Raw genomic sequence first — 17,488 nt, 5'->3', positions numbered from 1 at the left:
TCAACGTACCTAGAGGACAAGAAGTATCGGTAATAAGGTAGGCCAGTTGAGAAGGTAAGCCAGAAAATTAGTAACAAGGTAGATAAAAGGGTAGGAAACAAAGCAAAATAGGCGGGAAATCAGGTGAGAAGGTCATGTCAGGGTTGAACCGATTTTGTTTAATATCAAATCAGTGCAATTTGGTCACCCGAGCATGATACTCAAGCAATGCGCCCCAAAGTCGGAAATAATACGTGTTAGGCAGGTTGCAAATGGGTATACAGACAATAAGCTAAGTAAAGAAGTGAGCGTAACACAGATCATCAACATTGGTATCATACGTTTTGTGATCCACCAACTAAACTACCACGCCAACCCATCTGTGATGAGTTAGCTGCCTTCAGTCGCTGCGCCATCCTCCTCTTCATCAGGTCTTCTATATTCGCAAGCCTGCGCGAAGAATATCCTGGACGACTTCGCGCCCTCGTTCGCAATGCTGTAATAGTTGCCTATAAGATGGATCAGTATTTGAGGCCCACAACACATGACAAAGACAGAACACGTACCTCTGGGCACAAACCACATGCCGCCCTTGCCAATCGAAAAGGCCGTGTTGTTGACCGTGACAGTGACCCTCCCCGTGTGCACTATGAAGGTCATGTGCATCTTGCGAGAGTTTTTGGCCTTTTTCTCCGCTCCTGGCGGCAGATCCACTACTCCAGTTCCAAAGAACGGTAGGCTCAGTGTCTTGGTGAACCGGAAACTCGACCCCAGGATCTCGCGGGTCCTAATTGCTGGTCCTGATACGGCCACCACGTCCTCGCCCTCGGGCAGTTCGTCGTCAGGCCCGGGTGGGTCAAACTCGTGCTCAGGCTGCCACTGCTGGACTGGCACGATCAGCTCGCCAGGATCCTGTTCCCAGGGTGAAGGTTCGTCGTCCTCATCTTCCGAGTCGGCAGTCCGCCTTCTTCCGCGCCCGCCCTTCTTTACACCTCGCCTAGAACCATGTTTCTTCGTGGCCTGCGGCTCCTCCTCTTCCACTCGCACAATCTCCTTGATTCTTGGCATAAGGAGGTCACGGTTTTTTGATGTTTCAAGCCGGGCATCCAATGGAACCTGTTCAAACTCGACGCGTTCATTGCGCCAGCGCTGTAGTGGTCGGTACGAACTACGCCCTGATCGTGTGCGGACCACGCCATCTGATTCTTCAGGTCGACTGATGACCAGACCGCCACGCTTTGGCAGGGGTGGTCGCGGCATGATAACGACAGACTCGTCCGCTGCACCACTGTCTCCGTCGCCCGAAGAATGCTTGGCCTGACGGCCTCTTTTGCCTGCTGGTTTTGCTGTCGCAGTCGAAGATACTGCTTGCGGGCCGGCAAGAGAAGCTGTAGGCTTGCTGCCTGGCTTCCCCTTGGCAGCGGCCGGACCAGCAGCAACACGCTGACGCTTAGTTGCAGGTGCATTTTCGGGTTCCGGTTCTGCTTCCTCGGGGATGCTGTCTGCATTGGACGTCCGCACCCCTCTTCCACGCTTTTTCGCCGAATTTCCGGAAGACAGTCTAGCAGCAGGACTATCCTTCGCCTTGCCGCCCTTGGCTGGCCGACCGCGCTTCTTGGTGACTGGAGGCGACGAATCCGCTGTTGCTCTGGAGTTGCCTTCGTCTTGTGCCTGTTCTGGCAGCTCCAGGGTGCTGTCGGCTGATCTCGGTGGACGACCGCGTTTCTTTGGTACGTTCGCCTGCTTCGCGACCGGTGCTGGCTTGGGTGCCGGTTCCGGTTCCGGTTCCGGCTCGCTTTCCTCAACATCGCCGTCGTCGTCTCCAGCATCCAACATCTGCATGCTCTCCTCGATGAATTCTTCGACTTCCTCCTGAGACATCTCCCTGTCTTCCTCACCACCAACCACAGCCTCATCCTCCTCCTCCCCATACTCCTCATCTTCCTCTTCAGACTCTGTTCCATTCTGCAAAGCATTGCCACCAAACGCAGCAGGCTTCGGAAGTGCGTGCTGCCGCGCATCATAGTTCAACCGCATCGTAGCTGACTTGTGGCCATTTACCGGTGCAGCCGGTGGCGCACGACGTAAGGGGGAGTTTTGCCCGGCGCGAACTGGTGGTGATTGCAGGCTCGTAAGGGCGGGTGATTTCGCCTTGGCTGTCGGTCGGCGCAAGCTCTGAGTGTGCTTAGCAAGCAGTGAAAGGGGTTCCGGGCCAGGGGCTGCACGGGCGTGATCAGTATTATGAAGTATAACACAGACAGACTGCGCGCGGAGGTCACTTACTCTCCGCGATGTCCATGTCCATGCTGGCCTCCGACTCGTCCTCGTCCTCCTCGCTGCTCTCATCATAGTCGCTATCAGATGCGGCGCTGCCCTTCCCTGGCGAGTCAAAGATGCCCTTGAAAGACTCAATTCCATTTTCGTCGCGTACCCCTGATTCGGGCAGGGTCACGCCCGTTTTCCTGTTTGCGCGCGCGAAAAAAAAAAACAAAACAAAAAAGTGAATTAGACGTGGGTTTGCAACAAAGACGGTGAAAGAAAGAAACACCGGATGCAAATAGATTTCAAATGCCTAGACCTACCTCCCTTGCTTTCCAAGCTCATACACTTTTTCCTGCGTATTGCGCGGGGCCGCTAGCGACTTACGACCTTGAGGCGCCATGTTGGCGACGTCACGATCGCGACTGGAAGCAAGTACGTGATTTGGAGACGCAAAATTGCTGAGCGATTGAATTGTGCAAGCTCAAAGCGAGGGTCGGTCGCCTACGCGAGAACAACAGTGGGATGAAACGATGTAGTCGTGTGGAATCGACCCCCAGAGCTGCTGATGTTGTTTGTTGATTTGAGGTGAAATCAACTTGTTAGCAACGAATCAGGATCTCGACACGTACCTGTATGGAGGTAAAACACCCCAAGCTTGGTATGCGGTATGCGAATGAGCAGCGGTCGCGCCGGACCATGGTGGGGCCATTTGATCGGCGAAGCTGGGTGCGCCGAGTCAAGTAAGTTGAAGCTGCAAGCCACTAAATCGAGTCGCGTCTGAGCTTTGAACAGACGCGTCTTTGTCTGGAGCATACTAATGTAAAATCCCGAACCATTAAAAACAAGAGATAAAAGAGAGAAAAAAAAAAAAAAAAAAAAAAAAAAAAAAGGGCGAGAGAGAGTGAGAGAGTGAGAGAGAGATAGAATCCAATAGATTCTTTTGTTTTTGAACAACTTGGATCTAACTTGTATTCAGTATTACATACGACAGTCCAACATGGAAGAAGCACAAATAGTCGACGACGCAAACATCGCCCTCGAGACTCCGCCCGACAACGTATTCATCCCACCATCAATAAACGAAACCGCCCTGATCGCAGGAGACACATATACGCATTTTTCACCCGTCCCAGACTCTCTCTTGTCTCCATCACCGGTTCCATGCGTTCTCGGTGTCGATGAGGCTGGGCGCGGCCCCGTCTTGGGCCCCATGGTCTACGGCGTCTTCTACCTACCCATCCCACTCTCCGACCCCTTGCTCCGGGAGACCCACCACTTTGACGACTCCAAGGTCCTGACGCCGGCTGTGCGCTCAAGCCTGATGGAGTCGCTGTGCACGCCGACGCTGTCGCAGTCCGCCGGCAGCCTAAACAGCACGTGCGGATGGGCCATATCGTCGCTGTCGGCACGCGACATCGGGGCGGGCATGATGCGCCCAGCCACGTCGGCAGCATACAACCTCAACGCCCAGGCGCTGGACGCCACGGTATCTCTGATACAAGGTGTCATGGACAGGGGGGTCAACGTCGCCGAGATCTACGTCGACACGGTCGGTCCCCCGGCCACGTACCAGAAGAAATTGGAGCGGTTCTTCCCGACCGCCAAAGTTACCGTCTCCAAGAAGGCCGACAGCCTGTACCCCTGCGTTAGTGCCGCAAGCGTCTGTGCAAAGGTGACCCGTGATGCGGCCCTCGAGTTGCTGTACAAGAATGTTCTGTCCGAAATTGCAAAGGCCGAAGGTGGTGAGGATGAGGAGATAGGGTGGGGTTCTGGTTACCCGTCAGACGCAAGATGTGTGGGATGGCTCAAGCGGAACATGCACCCTGTTTTTGGCTGGGGCACCGAGTGTCGCTTTAGCTGGGGCACGGTTAAGGACATGCTAGAGTCTGCAAAGTCTGGCAGTGGCGCCGTCAAAGTTGACTGGCCGGTCGAGGACGATGGAGAATCGCATCGCGTCACCGATTTCTTCACTGCTGGCGCTAGCGGAGGTGGTGACTCCAGGGGGAAAGAGGCCGATGAACTGGGCACGTGGTTCGGCACGCCTGCGGATGTAAAGGCTTTTTGAACAACAGGTCGCCTGTGAATGGGCTAGCAATTTTCTACACAACATTCATCATGGTGGGCTGGGCTTGGCGTTGGGGTTTTGGTGCTTGTGATCCGAATGGAAAACGGTTACATGGTAAAGGCTGGGTTATAAATCAGACTGGATATGCTTTTACAAATGTACTTTTCGAACTCGATGAATACAAATCTTGCATCAAATATACCACAGATTGGGATTTGCACTCAAAATCTTGAGAGGTAACTTGAATTCTCAACACGAATAGGTACATACCCGTAAAGCCAACCCTCTGACCGTAACCCCTTGCTGCTATTACAGTAATCCAAATAAACCAGCTTCTTCCTAATGATTACATGGTGGAAAATGTATTACACGATTTCTTGTTTTACCACATGGCTCGGTGTTATCACATCATGTTGTGTAGAGGTAAACAAACCCATGCGGATGAGAATGACCACAAAGGCCACATAAACACATGAGAAATGCTCTAAGTAAGGATAATAGGAGAATGTATTTGCCCAACTCCGACCTGACGAGTGTTTCCCATCTTTCCAAATCCTGAACCATCCAACGATCTGAGTCAGGTGGCTCCTCCACAAAAAGGTCCTTCTCGAGCATCCCACACTCGCTGGGTGACTGAAGAAAAAAAAACATTTCTAGAAAGGTGTTCGCCTAAATAGTTTCCAGTCGAGGCCCTTCTGTACGGATTAGGCAGAGGTTATGTCCCGAATATTCAAACGCAAACTAGGTCCCAAATCTATCCGGTCGGCAGACTTGTTATAACCGCATCTGTCACAAGTTCGAGGCGATGAGTGTGCATAACCATGGACGATACGTTATTTTAAGCTGTTGTTCCCATTGAAAAATCTTAATTAAAATACAACCCCCACGTGTATGAGCGCCGGTGACTTTTCCCTTCGTGATGTCATTACGAGAAAAAATTGGACAAAATGAACAATGAACAGACCCAGAGTGTTCAACTCTAAAAACCCATAAAAAAACCCAGCTGTGCTCAAAAAACAATTAGGGAATATGGACAAGAAGTGAGTCGTTTAGTCGACCTCCTCGACAGTGGGACCATCGTCGCCGTGGGCGCCAGGGGCACCACCGGCACCGGGGAAGCCACCAGGGGCACCACCAGCACCAGGCATGCCGCCAGGAGCGCCGCCAGCACCATAGAACTTCATCATGATGGGGTTGGCAACAGCCTCAAGCTCCTTCTGGTGCTCCTCGTACTCCTCCTTGGTAGCCTGTTGGCTCTCGTCGAGCCAGCTGACGATCTTGTTGATCTCGGCGTTGAGCTTCTCCTTGTCGGCAGCGTCAAGCTTCTCGTCGACCTTGGAGTCCTGGAGGGTGTTGCGCAGAGAGTAGGCGTACGACTCAAGGCCGTTCTTGGCGGAGACACGAGCAGCCTCAGCCTCATCCTCCTCCTTGAACTTCTCGGCTTCAGCAAGCATACGCTCGATGTCCTCCTTGGAGAGACGGCCCTTGTCGTTGGTGATGGTGATCTGGTTCGTCTTTCCAGTACCCTTCTCAACAGCCGAGACGTTCATAATTCCGTTGGCGTCCAAGTCGAAAGTAACCTCGATCTGGGGCACACCACGAGGAGCCGGGGGAATGCCGGTAAGCTCGAACTTGCCCAGTAGGTTGTTGTCCTTGGTGCGCTGGCGCTCACCCTCGTAGACCTGGATGAGCACACCAGGCTGGTTGTCGGAGAACGTGGAGAAGACCTCGGACTTCTTGGTGGGGATGGTGGTGTTACGGGGGATCAGCTTGGTCATCATGCCACCAGCAGTCTCGATACCGAGCGAGAGCGGCGCCACATCGAGCAGCAGAATCTCGTTGGTGGACTTGGAGCTGGTGTCACCCGAAAGGATGGCAGCCTGAACGGCAGCACCGTAGGCGACAGCCTCGTCGGGGTTGATAGACTTGTTGGGCTCCTTGCCGTTGAAGTAGTCGGTAATGAGCTTCTGGATACGGGGGATACGGGTGGAACCGCCGACCAAGACGATCTCGTGAACCTGGGACTTGTCGATCTTGGCATCGGTCAAGACACGGTCAACAGGCTGCAGGGTGGAGCGGAACAGGTCCTGGCAAAGCTCCTCGAAACGGGCACGGGTGATCGAGGTGTAGAAGTCGATACCCTCGTACAGCGAGTCGATCTCGATTGAGGTCTGGGCTGAGGAAGAAAGAGTGCGCTTCGCACGCTCGCAAGCAGTGCGCAGACGGCGGAGGGCACGGGCGTTGGTAGTAAGGTCCTTCTGTAGGATTTGTTAGTTATCATAGTCTTGATATTGATACATTTGTCATCAGGATAAGTGCAGATGAATCTTACCTTGTGCTTGCGCTTGAACTCATTGGCGAAGTGAGTGACCAGACGGTTGTCAAAGTCCTCACCACCCAAGTGGGTGTCACCGGCAGTGGACTTGACCTCGAAGATACCCTCCTCGATGGTAAGGAGCGACACATCGAAGGTACCACCACCAAGATCGAAAATGAGCACGTTGCGCTCGCCCTCGACCTTCTTGTCAAGACCGTAGGCGATGGCAGCGGCAGTAGGCTCGTTAATGATACGAAGAACGTTCAGACCAGCGATAAGACCGGCATCCTTGGTGGCCTGACGCTGTGAGTCGTTGAAGTAGGCGGGGACGGTGACGACGGCGTTGTTGACGGTGCCACCAAGGTAAGACTCAGCAGTCTCACGCATCTTGGTCAAGACCATGGAGGAGATCTCCTCAGGGGTGAACTGCTTCGTCTCTCCCTTGAATTCGACCTCGATGACGGGCTTGCCGGACCTCTCGACGACCTTGAAGGGGAAGTGCTTCATGTCGGCCTGGACCTCAGGGTCGGAGAACTTGCGACCAATCAACCTCTTCGCGTCGAAGACGGTGTTGTGGGGGTTCATAGCGACCTGGTTCTTGGCCGCATCTCCGATCAGACGCTCGGTATCCGTGAACGCCACGAAGGACGGGGTTGTGCGGTTACCCTGGTCATTGGCAATAATCTAACAAAAATAATGTTAGTATCAACGTCAAGCAGGATGATTCAGAAGCGAGCTGAGATGCTTACCTCAATGCGGTCGTCACGGAAGATGCCGACACAAGAGTAGGTTGTACCCAAGTCGATACCAACAGCGGGCGCCATCTTGAATGTGTTGATGTGCTCTCTTCTGTGGTAGGGTTTGTGTCTGATAAGAAAAGAAGAAGAAAAAACGCGATTAAAAGGAAAAGGGTATAATTAGCGCGGGTTTATGAGTGGTATGTGAAAAACAAGTGATCTGGTTTCGAAAGAGAAAAGCGATGGTTGCTTGTGTACAAGAGGCTGTCTTTAAATGTAGCCCAAGAGCCTGATAGAGGGGCGAGTGGTCGGCGGGGCAGAGCCTTTCAAAGAGAAGCTTCTGGAATTGGAAAGAAAAAGCTCCCTCTGTGTTGAAGGTGAGCGAGGGCACTAGAATTACCCCTGTCCTTCCTGCCCTTTCTGGAAGTCACCACCCCCGTCCATCTCCTTCTGTTAGGTTCTACCCCAGAGAATTAGCCACAATGAGCCTCAAATTTGTGGCTCAACGCATGGGTTTTGATAATCGCACGCCGCCAACCTTGTTCACCCACGATTTAATGACGAAAACGGGATGGAATTTTTTTTTTTTTTTTCTGAAAATTTGACAAGCTCACAACGGTCAGCAGCGGGCCAGCAGGCTTGAATGCGGTAACACTTCACTGCCACTGTCTGTTTGCTATTCATTAATTTGCTTCTATGTACCTAGTAAATTCTATGATCGACCTACGTAGTACGTAGCATGGGAATTTGATTAAAAATGACTCCGTTTTCTCATGCTAAACTCAAAGCCCAAGATTATGTTCTCGACCAGCCTCACGATCTTGGGACGGTCAGAGTGAGCCTGATCCAATTACCCATGCGGCACTCAGTCTGGGGCTGACAGATTTTGTTCCTTGCCTCCCTGTCCTTTTTTTCTCTTCTACTTTTTCTTCTTGTCTCTGATCAAGAATAAAAACCAGTGCTTTCTATCTCCCTCTACTCGGGCTCGGTACGAAGAGATAGCCCTGTCACCTGGCTTTTTTTGCCGAAAAGGTAGCATGATCGACTTTCAGTTTTCTTCCAACTGGATCTGTGGACCTTTAATGGCGTGGTATTCCCATCCACCTCAGACGAGCCATGGATAGCACACAAAAATGGAAGCTTCCACAAGCTTTGCATTGATCCCAACAACTTCCAACTTCAAACCCGCTAAGTGAAGCTTTCTTTTCTGGCAGTTTCCTTTGCTGGAGGAGAGCTTGGTAATCAATGAAACAGATTCTAGTGTTGCTGACCGTTGGTGGTTCGATGGCTACTTGCGCGGTTTTCGATCATAAAGGATTACAATCGAAGGAGCACCATCAGCTGGTAGACCAGACAACAGTGCAGCCTTGCTTGCGTCACCGCTTTTCGATCAGGGGAAAATGCAGCCGACAGACAGGGATGCCCCACGTTATGCCTGTAGCTGCCCGACTAGTTTTGAAGGTAGGAAAGCTCTCATGATTAAAGTGTCAATAGGCACTTCTGGTCAATTCTGTTGCGGAGCAATAATTTTCAATGAGAAAATTTGCCGTTTAGTCTGTACCGCTTGAGCTACTTTGGCCTCATTTTCAGACCTGGATACCTGCAGAGAGGTACCGATGAGGCAACCAAACACCTTATTCGTGGTTTTGGGTGCATCGGTGCGGATAACGACTATGCGGGGTCAAATTGGACTCCCTAGCAACAGATGGAATCGAAGCAAATGCTGCAGACAAGCTACCCCTCCGTTGCATGCTTCTCCACATTTACTACAGACATCAGGCAAGCTGTGATGGCGCTCCTGCAGGTCAGAATCAACAGTGGCGCTTGCTTCCCTTGGAAAAAAGGCATCATCCCAAACATCTTCGCATTGATCTATATACTGCAGACAGTTTCTTTTTACCCACTTGTTTGAACACACGCTCCAAGTCAACGACGCACACAAGCAAGATGTTGATCAAGGAAAGTCACGCCGACGTGCAGACCACCGTCAATGGCGTCGATTCCACTATGAGTGAGGCTGTCATCGTCCTAGAATAGCTATGAGAATGCTGGCCTTGGCCCATTCCTAACAGACGAGGATCATAGGGATATTTATCTTTCATCCTACAATCCCTCAGTATCCTAATGCGTAGGCGCCTCAGCAAATGGCTTGCGATCCAGACTAGCTGTTGTCAGACTTGGCTGATCTGCTTTATAGTCGCTTCCCTGGAGTAGTAATCTTCAGCGAGATCTACCAGGGTTCGTTGTTACTCTTCTCGAATCAATGAGCAGTCTCACTCGGATGGCTGAATCCCAATCCAATATAGGGATCTATCTGGTGTTCCGTTGGGGGTCACTTAAAGCGAACCCGATGCTTCTGTGAACGTGTGCTCTTTAAGATTTTCACGCTGCTGACACTAGACGGTCGTTTGTATTGCAGTCACCGGTCCTGTGGCACGTTTCGCTCGGCAAATCGCTGGCCAGGGGTACATCGTGGCGGCCCCAAGCAGCTATCACGACTTCACAGGGCCTGAGCCTCTGGCCTACGATGTTCCTGGAACGGACCAAGGCAATGAATGGAAAATCAAGAAGGTCTGGCATGCTTGTTTGGGATAAAGGTATCTGGGCTTGGCTAATTTTATACATGGCCTTCCTCAGACACTTGAGTCGTACGACGAGGACTCTCACAAGTCGGTAGACTACCTCCTCAGTCTTCCTACCTGCACTGGCTTGATCGGGGCCACAGGAATGTGCCTAGGGGGGCATCTTGCACTCAGGGCTAGTGTAAGTGCTGGGTTCATGCTCTTCGACTCAAATCCTCTTCTATCAGCAGACGGCCATGAAAAAAACTCAGCGATTGAAGTATGTTATTGACTTTCACCTTCCGTTGCCCTCAGTTGGACCCTCGCATCTCAGCTTGTGTTGCATACTTTGCCACCGATGTCCACTCACGGACCCTGGGTCCTTACGACAGCGCCAACACAGCATATGATGCCCCAGCCAACTCGAATCATACAATCGACCATCTCTCAAAGCTCAAGGCCGAAGTTGCCATGATCTTCGGTATCAAGGATACGCACGTGCCTGATGCAGGTCGAGACTTGATCCGACAGAAGCTGCGCGAGGCTGGTGCCGTGTTCAGTTTCTATGAGTTCGCGTGGGCGCAACACGCCTTTATTCGCGATGAACTCAGTAAAGGTCGCTACGACCCGGCAATAACCAAGGTCTGCTTTGAAGTTTTGCTCGAGCTTTTTGGCCGTGTACTCAAGACAGACTTGGGGCCGCGGGATGGAACTGAGCAAAAGGTTGAACACGTCTGCTGAACCGAAACTCTTGTGGAGATTGTGGATGAGGTGAACGGCAGGGAACTACTTATGTTCATTGATGCAGCCAACACAGACGAGGCAACCTATCTTGATTTGTTATCTCATATTCGCCGTGTGGGTCGGATCTTTAGTGGGAGGTGCACATGAATAACACTGGACATCAATCAACTTGCTTACAGTGACCAAATTGCCAAAAAGTCGAATGCCAACAAATCCAAAGCTTTGGGTCCCAAACACTATGGCTCCGAGGAAATGTGCCGTAGCAATTCGTTTGTTTTTTTCCACAACGTGGTGGAAACCGCTGAATAAATGGAGCACGGGGGCACCCGGCTACCCCGGGGTTCGCCCGCTCCGCTCCCGACCCCGTTCCATGCGGCGCCGGTGGCAACAAGTGACGCCGTTCCTGAAAAATTTGCTACCAACGAGACCCTTGGTCCCATAGGGTGGCGGCCGCGAGAGTTTCCCATACGCTTTCCGAATGGCTGCCCTACCCTCGAAGTATAGCGAACAAGCTTGGCATTCGACGGGACAGATGCAACACGACTCCCTGTGGTAGGAGAAATGCCCCCACCACAGCTGCAAGTCTATCCTGGTTATTGGGAAACAAATAGCTGGCTTGCTGGGTAGGATTAACTCAATGGGTGACATTTGGTAGCCGACAATGGCAGGTACAAGCAAGCGGGGATTTCTTCTTTGGGATTTTGGAATCGATAGATCGAACCATAGCGGCTGTTGATTTTTCCTTCTTCCATCAAGAATCATTGTCTACAGTGTGACGTCATTGTACCAAAATTCTTGAAACCGCACAATCTTCACGCTTGGAGATCACCTCCCGCGGATCCTCAAATAAGGCAAAGCCGTTGATCCCTTTTCTCACCCCGGATTCCTTTTACAGTCCAAGGATTCCAATCGCCCGAAAGCGGCACATAACCGGAGAAAAAAACCGACTTCTGCACAGGCCAACAATGCTGCTGATTTGTTGATCGTTGATTCATGACCCGCGCTTAGGGAGGCCGCAACGTCACTCCCTATAATGCAAAACCCTGGCTACCATGTATTACTTTATTACCCTTAGAAATGTGCCGAAGCTCGGTCAAAGATATAGATCAAGGGGGACAGAAGTGCTACAAGATTCCACCCCACCGCCCCCTGCCTTTGCAAAATACCAAACCTCAATTATTCTAGTTTTAGGTCTAAGTCTAGAACTACAGCAAATGTCTTACCCATCTTTGTCTCCATGTACCGCTAAACGATAACCTCATGCCACACTGAGGACGCAACACGCGACACGCGAACACCAAGGCACGATATCACGAACTCGACGCCGTTTTTTTCTTCTTTGTCCTTAAGAATTTCATACCCAAGTATATATATATCCATACAACTGTAATACATGATTCTCGACACCCGAGAGACCCGTTTACTTCCACAACCTTGGAGTGGGAATTTGTCCATCAATCACACACGTGCGAAGCATTGAAAAAGAAAAAAAAAAAAAGAAGAGAAGAAGAAAAAGAAACTTAAAAATGCCCAAGTCAAAGATGCACACGTTGAGGAAGCTTGTGTATGTATACATCCTACAAGTCTCCGGCAAATTCACTCCGCCGTCCGCCTTACATACTAACCCGGGAAAAACAATCAGCCATGTCGGACCCAAGCGCGTCGAAGAACCAGACGATGACCTCCTCATGGTTGGCAAGTCCGAAGTTCCAGTCTCCCCTCTGGATCAGCCGCCCACGCACCTGCTGCAGTCCATGAACAACCGCCCTGGCAACCATTCTCCATCCTCACCTCACAACAGCACTCATCACTATGTCACAGGGAACCATTCCCCTCCCACGTCGGCCGGCGGCGCCAAGCGCACCGACAGCCCGCCCAAGACGCCGCCGCAGTCGTTCCGCAACGCCGACAGCCTCAGCCTGAACGGCTACCGTCGCTCGCCCGCTCCGGAGCCCATCATGGAGGTCGACGAGGTCGACGACGGCATGCCGCTGAACAGCCGTGCCGCGCGTGCGTCCTGGTCGACCGGCACCCCGGAGACGGGTAACTCTCCGGTAGGGTCGGCGGAGTCTGTTGACAAGGCAGCTGACGTGCTTGTCGAGAAGAACGCCGGGCCCGTTGAGGCGACGGCAAGGAGAGCAGGCGGGAGCAGGAAGAAGGCGGCGGGGAGGAGGTCGTTTTCTGCGTATGACCCGGATAGGGTGGTTAATATGCAGGCTAGGGCACAGCTTTATACCTGCATTTCATGACCGGTGGGACACGTTTGCATTGCTCAAAAAATTCACTGGCCGGCTACGACAGCCGCTGGCAAGGTTAGGGGGGGAGTGCAATCAACGCTTTCGTGTTTTCTTTTTTCCTCTGGCGTTGTGGAGTAAGATCTTCTGGCACGGTTCCTACATTGGCGTTGGTCTTTTTCGGGTTGGGATTCTGAAATAATTTTGCTTCACTCTTTTTTACTATGCGAACCATTCTCTGGTATGATATAGGGCACGCGCGCTAAACTGAGTCTTTTGCATGATATTGTCATGCTGATTTTATCAACATTTTTGTCAAGTGCATTGAGCAGGAAATAAGAAAGCCCACCCTAGTAAGCAAGCCCCATATATGTGCACATAATTCCTTTAATGGGGTCGAATAAATTTGACCGCAACAACAGAAAGAAACGACTGTGAGTAAAAAAAAAAAAAAAAAAAGAAAAAAGAAAAAAAAAAGCCAGTCAAGAGATGTCAGGAAACTTGTTCTGACGATGCGAACCCTGTACGCCAAAACCAGAGGAAGAAAGACGAAAGAGGAATAAAGAATAAAGAAGAACCCTCCGGACAAAAATATATATAACCGGAAAAAAAAGGGCGAAATTCTCATTTCACGTTCCCCCGAACCGGAGTCGAGCCGGTGACCTTCTGATTACAACTTGGCAGATTACAGTCAGACGTGATGAACCAACTACACCATCAGGGGTTTTGAATGTGGAATCCAGTCCGAGCTAATTACGAATTATGTTGCATCCGTTGACTTTGCCAACTGGAACCGAGTTTCCAATGGCGAGCTGATGTCATGCCCGAGCGTCAATCCAGCCTCGGTCTGCCCGCTGTGCTCAGATGGGCCGTAATAACCGTGCATGACCTCGGAGTTCTCGCTGACCACGTCGAGCGGCTGCTGGCCGGCGCGCTGGTGCACCATCGGCGGGTGTGCGAGGGTCGTCAGCGCAGACGCCCCGCTGCTGGCCGCTCGCCTCCGCACGCCTCCCGGACCCTCTTCTGCCTGTAGCTCCGCCACCTGCTGGCCCTGGCCGAGTTCGGCGGGGAGGTCGGGTGATCCGAGACCGGCCGCCGGGAGCTCAACGCTGCTGCTCTTGGACGAGAGCTCGCTGGCGTTGCTCACGTGGCGGGCGCGCTTCGTCGCGGCGGCGGCGGCGTTGACTGTGGTGGAGCTCATCAGCTCGGCTACGTTTGATCCGCCAGTCGTCGACGAGTCCATGCTGGAGCGAATGCCGAGGCCGCCCTGAGCTTGGCCCGAGTGGCGGTTGGCGTAGGTGCCGGCTGGTAGGTCAAAGTAGCCGGCCTGGCTTGCAGCCGACGAGTCGACGCTCATGTGTCGCAGGTCCGGGGTGGGGCGGGAGGACGGCATCGAGATCATGTCCGAGTCGGCGCGGTTGAATGGATGGGGCGCTGTCACCGACACGGCGGTTCTGGTCTCGAGCAGGTCATCATATTCCATCGCATCGATGGTTGATTGGGTTGGCCGGGGATAAGGAGTGACGCGGATTTGAGTCGTGCTGCTTTTGCCGCCCGTCTTGGAGCTCCGGCCGCCGACAGAGGACGTCCCGATGGCTGTCGACTCTGCGATGACCCTCTCGTGCTTCCTGAGCCGGCGGAAAACGAGGAATGTTGCGACCAGTACAATGACCACAAGGGCTGCGACACCTCCAGCAATACCGCCGATCTGGGCGCTGGTGAGCCCCCCGGAGCCTTCTGGGGCTTCGACAGGTTCAACCTTGGGAACCGAAGTGACAAATAGTTTGGGGAGACCAAAGTTTGTATCACTGGGAATCGCCGAAGGAATGGGGGTTGACACTGTTGTGATCACGGCTGTAACTGTCGTGGTTCTACCGCTCGTAACGGTGGTAGAAGCCCTTGTAAAGACAAAAGTCTGAGGGGTGGTCGCATAGCACAGGTTTTTCCCGCAAGCCATTCCGCTCCTGCAGCACCCCCCTCCATCGGACATGGGGCACTGAAAGTTATCGGCGGGACATTCGATGCTGTACGTAACGCCCTCAGGAGGAGAGCATATACCGCCCCTTTCGCATACGTAACCTGCAAGACAAGGGTTAACTATTAGATTTGAGGGCTTACTATATGGAAAATGAGGTGCTTGTTATGAGTCTTTCAGCCACACCGAAAGCCTGTCCATTCTTACCTTCAGGACAACATCCAGTGCCGGCTTCTAGGGGACAGTTATAGTATCCCCTTCTCCCACAGGCCATGCCGGTCCCTGCCGTGGTGACGAAGCAACCATCAGCGGCACAGCCATACCGCTGGGGACAGCAGTCGCCGCCCAGCGAGTCTGGACATGAGTGATGGTCGACCGGACAGGTCAACGCACGCCTTTCAAGAACGGAATCCTCAACCACGTGAACCTTTTGTATTCTGTGCACGGTATCTTTCTTCCCCATCAGTGAAGCGTTCGCGGTGTTGTGAAGGAATGAACCCAGTATACACGCCACGAGGACGCCGATGGTATTTGAAGGCATAATGATTGATCGCATTGCGGCTGATTTTTTGGGTTTGTCTTGTTGCTAGAGGTGGCTCCGGAGTGTTGAGTCTGGGCTCCAAGCCCCAAGCTGGCGTACAAAAATACCTTGGCGAGATTTGGGGAAAATGCAGGTATCCTTTAGTATTGCACCGTGAATCACCAGACGTATATCGGTCGAGCTCCTACACTCTATACCTTCCACAGTCGAAGACAAGCATGGTATTCAATGCGGAACGAGAAGAAAAATGATGGCAATTTTGCGAAAAAAAAAAGACAGAGATGAACCGAAAGAAACGGAACCACGCGGGCGGGCGCCAGAGGATGTATGCAGCGCGAAGTAAGGGCGGAGGAAACCGTGGTACCATCGCAAGGTGGCTTATGCAAACAACCCCCAACTACATCGGCAACCAGGACTCGGTGGGCAAAGCAAAGGTCTCCGTGTGGGTGGGTGAGAGACTTTCGGAGTGGCAGCACATGCACAACCAACAATATTATTGAACGCTGCAACACCTCCGAACCACAAACTTTTTGAGCCGTAAGCAAGGCTGAGGCCCAGCAACGTCGGTGGGCGACGAGGACACGGTCCGGCCGGCAGCAACACGGCAGTCATGTTATCGACTGCGCCGTTGATATGCTGACCGATTGCCACCAGTTTAAAACTTACCTAGGTCGCCTGAGCTCATGAAGCCATATCAATACAGTCAAGACTTCTTGCGCAAAACAAACCCAGGCTGTCACCGTCATGAACTGGGTTTGTGTTTGTTATCGAGACATTTAACCCTCCCAACAGCATCGAGATCCACTGAATAAAGAAGCTGCTAAAATTGGAATCGAGAGATCGAGCAAAGCAGGTGAACGAAAGAAGAAAGGGCTCGATGAACGGAAGGAAGGTAAGGAGCTTAGAAGTGGGTGTGTCTGCCATCTGTAGTAAGAATCCACAGGCGTGCCCAGAGGCCTGGCATCAGCACTACGGCATACAGGCAAGATGTCAGACTGGCGAATGAGAAGACGGCCCTCGAAAACTGAATATGCACCATCGCAGGCTCTCACACACCAATCAGCCGCAGGACAATAGTGACCAGAGGGAGGTTGCAAAGGGCCGAGAACGGACGACCCTCTGAGTCCAATCCACAAATAGTAGTCGTTGCAACGTGCCATTCCATTCCCGCGTTGCCGCCATGGGTGCATGGCCTGGCCGTTGAAGGGAGGGAGGGAAGGAAAGGGAAGGCCATCATGCACCAACGGAGATGCGGGGGCCTTTTTGATTCCATGTATGCCAAGCGTGGAATTCTTTTTTTTTTTTTTTTTTTTTTGTTGTTGTTGTTGTTGTTGCTTATACACTTATACATGAACTCGCTTGAGACCCATGAGCCTAAGTTTGCATAAGGTGCTAAGCATAAAATCCAGTACGACCTCATCAGCTGCACGTGTTTAGTGTTCTTTACGCGGCGAGTATCGAACCAACGTCCCCAAGTCGACACCTTCAAAATGCACATGGTCCCAAGACCCCTGTGCGTAGCATCCTCAAGACCCACAACTGACGGACCGAATGATCAGGCATGTGACTGTCCCATTGTTCAATGCTTGATCTGCTAGTGAATCTTTGTAAAATCAAAGTTTGAATTTTGCGAAGTAGTTCGTTCATGAGGTTGTGTAATTGAAGACCTGGAGGCACAGATCAGAATGGCGATCCCAGGTAGAGCAAGCTACATGCTTGCGAGAAAGTCAGAAACAGACAACAGTCAAATTTTGGGCGTCTGCCAGTGAGGCAGGTTGCACAGGCCCCCCGGGTTAGGGCCTGTAAGGTACCTACCTACCCAAGCAAGCGAAGGTGTATTCAACCGGTAAAAGCCGAACGTGGAGGGGGCTGTGGTTCTCCACCCGTCCGCCGGTTAAGATGGGCTCGGCGATGGGAACAATCATGAACTGCGCATTCTCCTCCACTTTAATTGACCAGCAATACAAGGCGCGTATCCCTACAACACTTGTTACCGCACCGTAGAGTCCAAACGTACAACATGTTCCAGGTGGTTACGTAAAGACAGACTGTGCCAGGTACCATCGCATAGCG

The 17,488-nt window shown here is 52.1% G+C and overlaps 6 protein-coding genes across 6 annotated transcripts; 3 read left to right on the top strand and 3 right to left on the bottom strand.

Moving 5' to 3' along the window:
• Positions 1–369: 369 nt before the first annotated feature.
• PpBr36_07437 (uncharacterized protein) lies at positions 370–2,641 on the bottom strand (the record flags this gene model as incomplete). The annotated part of the gene is made up of 4 exons (XM_029894574.1): positions 370–488; positions 546–2,198; positions 2,263–2,441; positions 2,562–2,641. The coding sequence occupies 4 exons, from the start codon at positions 2,639–2,641 to the stop codon at positions 370–372; spliced, it is 2,031 nt and encodes a 676-aa protein (XP_029747846.1).
• A 597-nt stretch (positions 2,642–3,238) lies between these two features.
• PpBr36_07436 (uncharacterized protein) lies at positions 3,239–4,306 on the top strand (the record flags this gene model as incomplete). Its single annotated transcript, XM_029894573.1, has 1 exon — positions 3,239–4,306. The coding sequence occupies one exon, from the start codon at positions 3,239–3,241 to the stop codon at positions 4,304–4,306; it is 1,068 nt and encodes a 355-aa protein (XP_029747845.1).
• A 1,049-nt stretch (positions 4,307–5,355) lies between these two features.
• On the bottom strand, positions 5,356–7,447 carry PpBr36_07435 (uncharacterized protein; the record flags this gene model as incomplete). The annotated part of the gene is made up of 3 exons (XM_029894572.1): positions 5,356–6,564; positions 6,639–7,307; positions 7,373–7,447. 3 exons carry the CDS (start codon positions 7,445–7,447, stop codon positions 5,356–5,358), a joined length of 1,953 nt encoding a protein of 650 aa, XP_029748412.1.
• A 1,860-nt stretch (positions 7,448–9,307) lies between these two features.
• PpBr36_07434 (uncharacterized protein) lies at positions 9,308–10,662 on the top strand (the record flags this gene model as incomplete). The annotated part of the gene is made up of 4 exons (XM_029894571.1): positions 9,308–9,371; positions 9,780–9,931; positions 9,998–10,123; positions 10,237–10,662. The coding sequence occupies 4 exons, from the start codon at positions 9,308–9,310 to the stop codon at positions 10,660–10,662; spliced, it is 768 nt and encodes a 255-aa protein (XP_029748411.1).
• Positions 10,663–12,191: 1,529 nt separating this feature from the next.
• Positions 12,192–12,914, top strand: PpBr36_07433 (uncharacterized protein; the record flags this gene model as incomplete). Its single annotated transcript, XM_029894570.1, has 2 exons — positions 12,192–12,229; positions 12,308–12,914. The coding sequence occupies 2 exons, from the start codon at positions 12,192–12,194 to the stop codon at positions 12,912–12,914; spliced, it is 645 nt and encodes a 214-aa protein (XP_029748414.1).
• Positions 12,915–13,659: 745 nt separating this feature from the next.
• On the bottom strand, positions 13,660–15,430 carry PpBr36_07432 (uncharacterized protein; the record flags this gene model as incomplete). The annotated part of the gene is made up of 2 exons (XM_029894569.1): positions 13,660–14,978; positions 15,082–15,430. The coding sequence occupies 2 exons, from the start codon at positions 15,428–15,430 to the stop codon at positions 13,660–13,662; spliced, it is 1,668 nt and encodes a 555-aa protein (XP_029748413.1).
• Positions 15,431–17,488: the final 2,058 nt, after the last annotated feature.

Source organism: Pyricularia pennisetigena, chromosome 1 (assembly GCF_004337985.1).
Source record: "Pyricularia pennisetigena strain Br36 chromosome 1, whole genome shotgun sequence".
In the NCBI taxonomy this organism is placed as follows: Eukaryota; Fungi; Ascomycota; class Sordariomycetes; order Magnaporthales; family Pyriculariaceae; genus Pyricularia; species Pyricularia pennisetigena.
The sequence above is the reverse complement of the archived record's forward strand: the minus strand, read 5'-3'. Positions and strand labels throughout refer to the sequence as shown.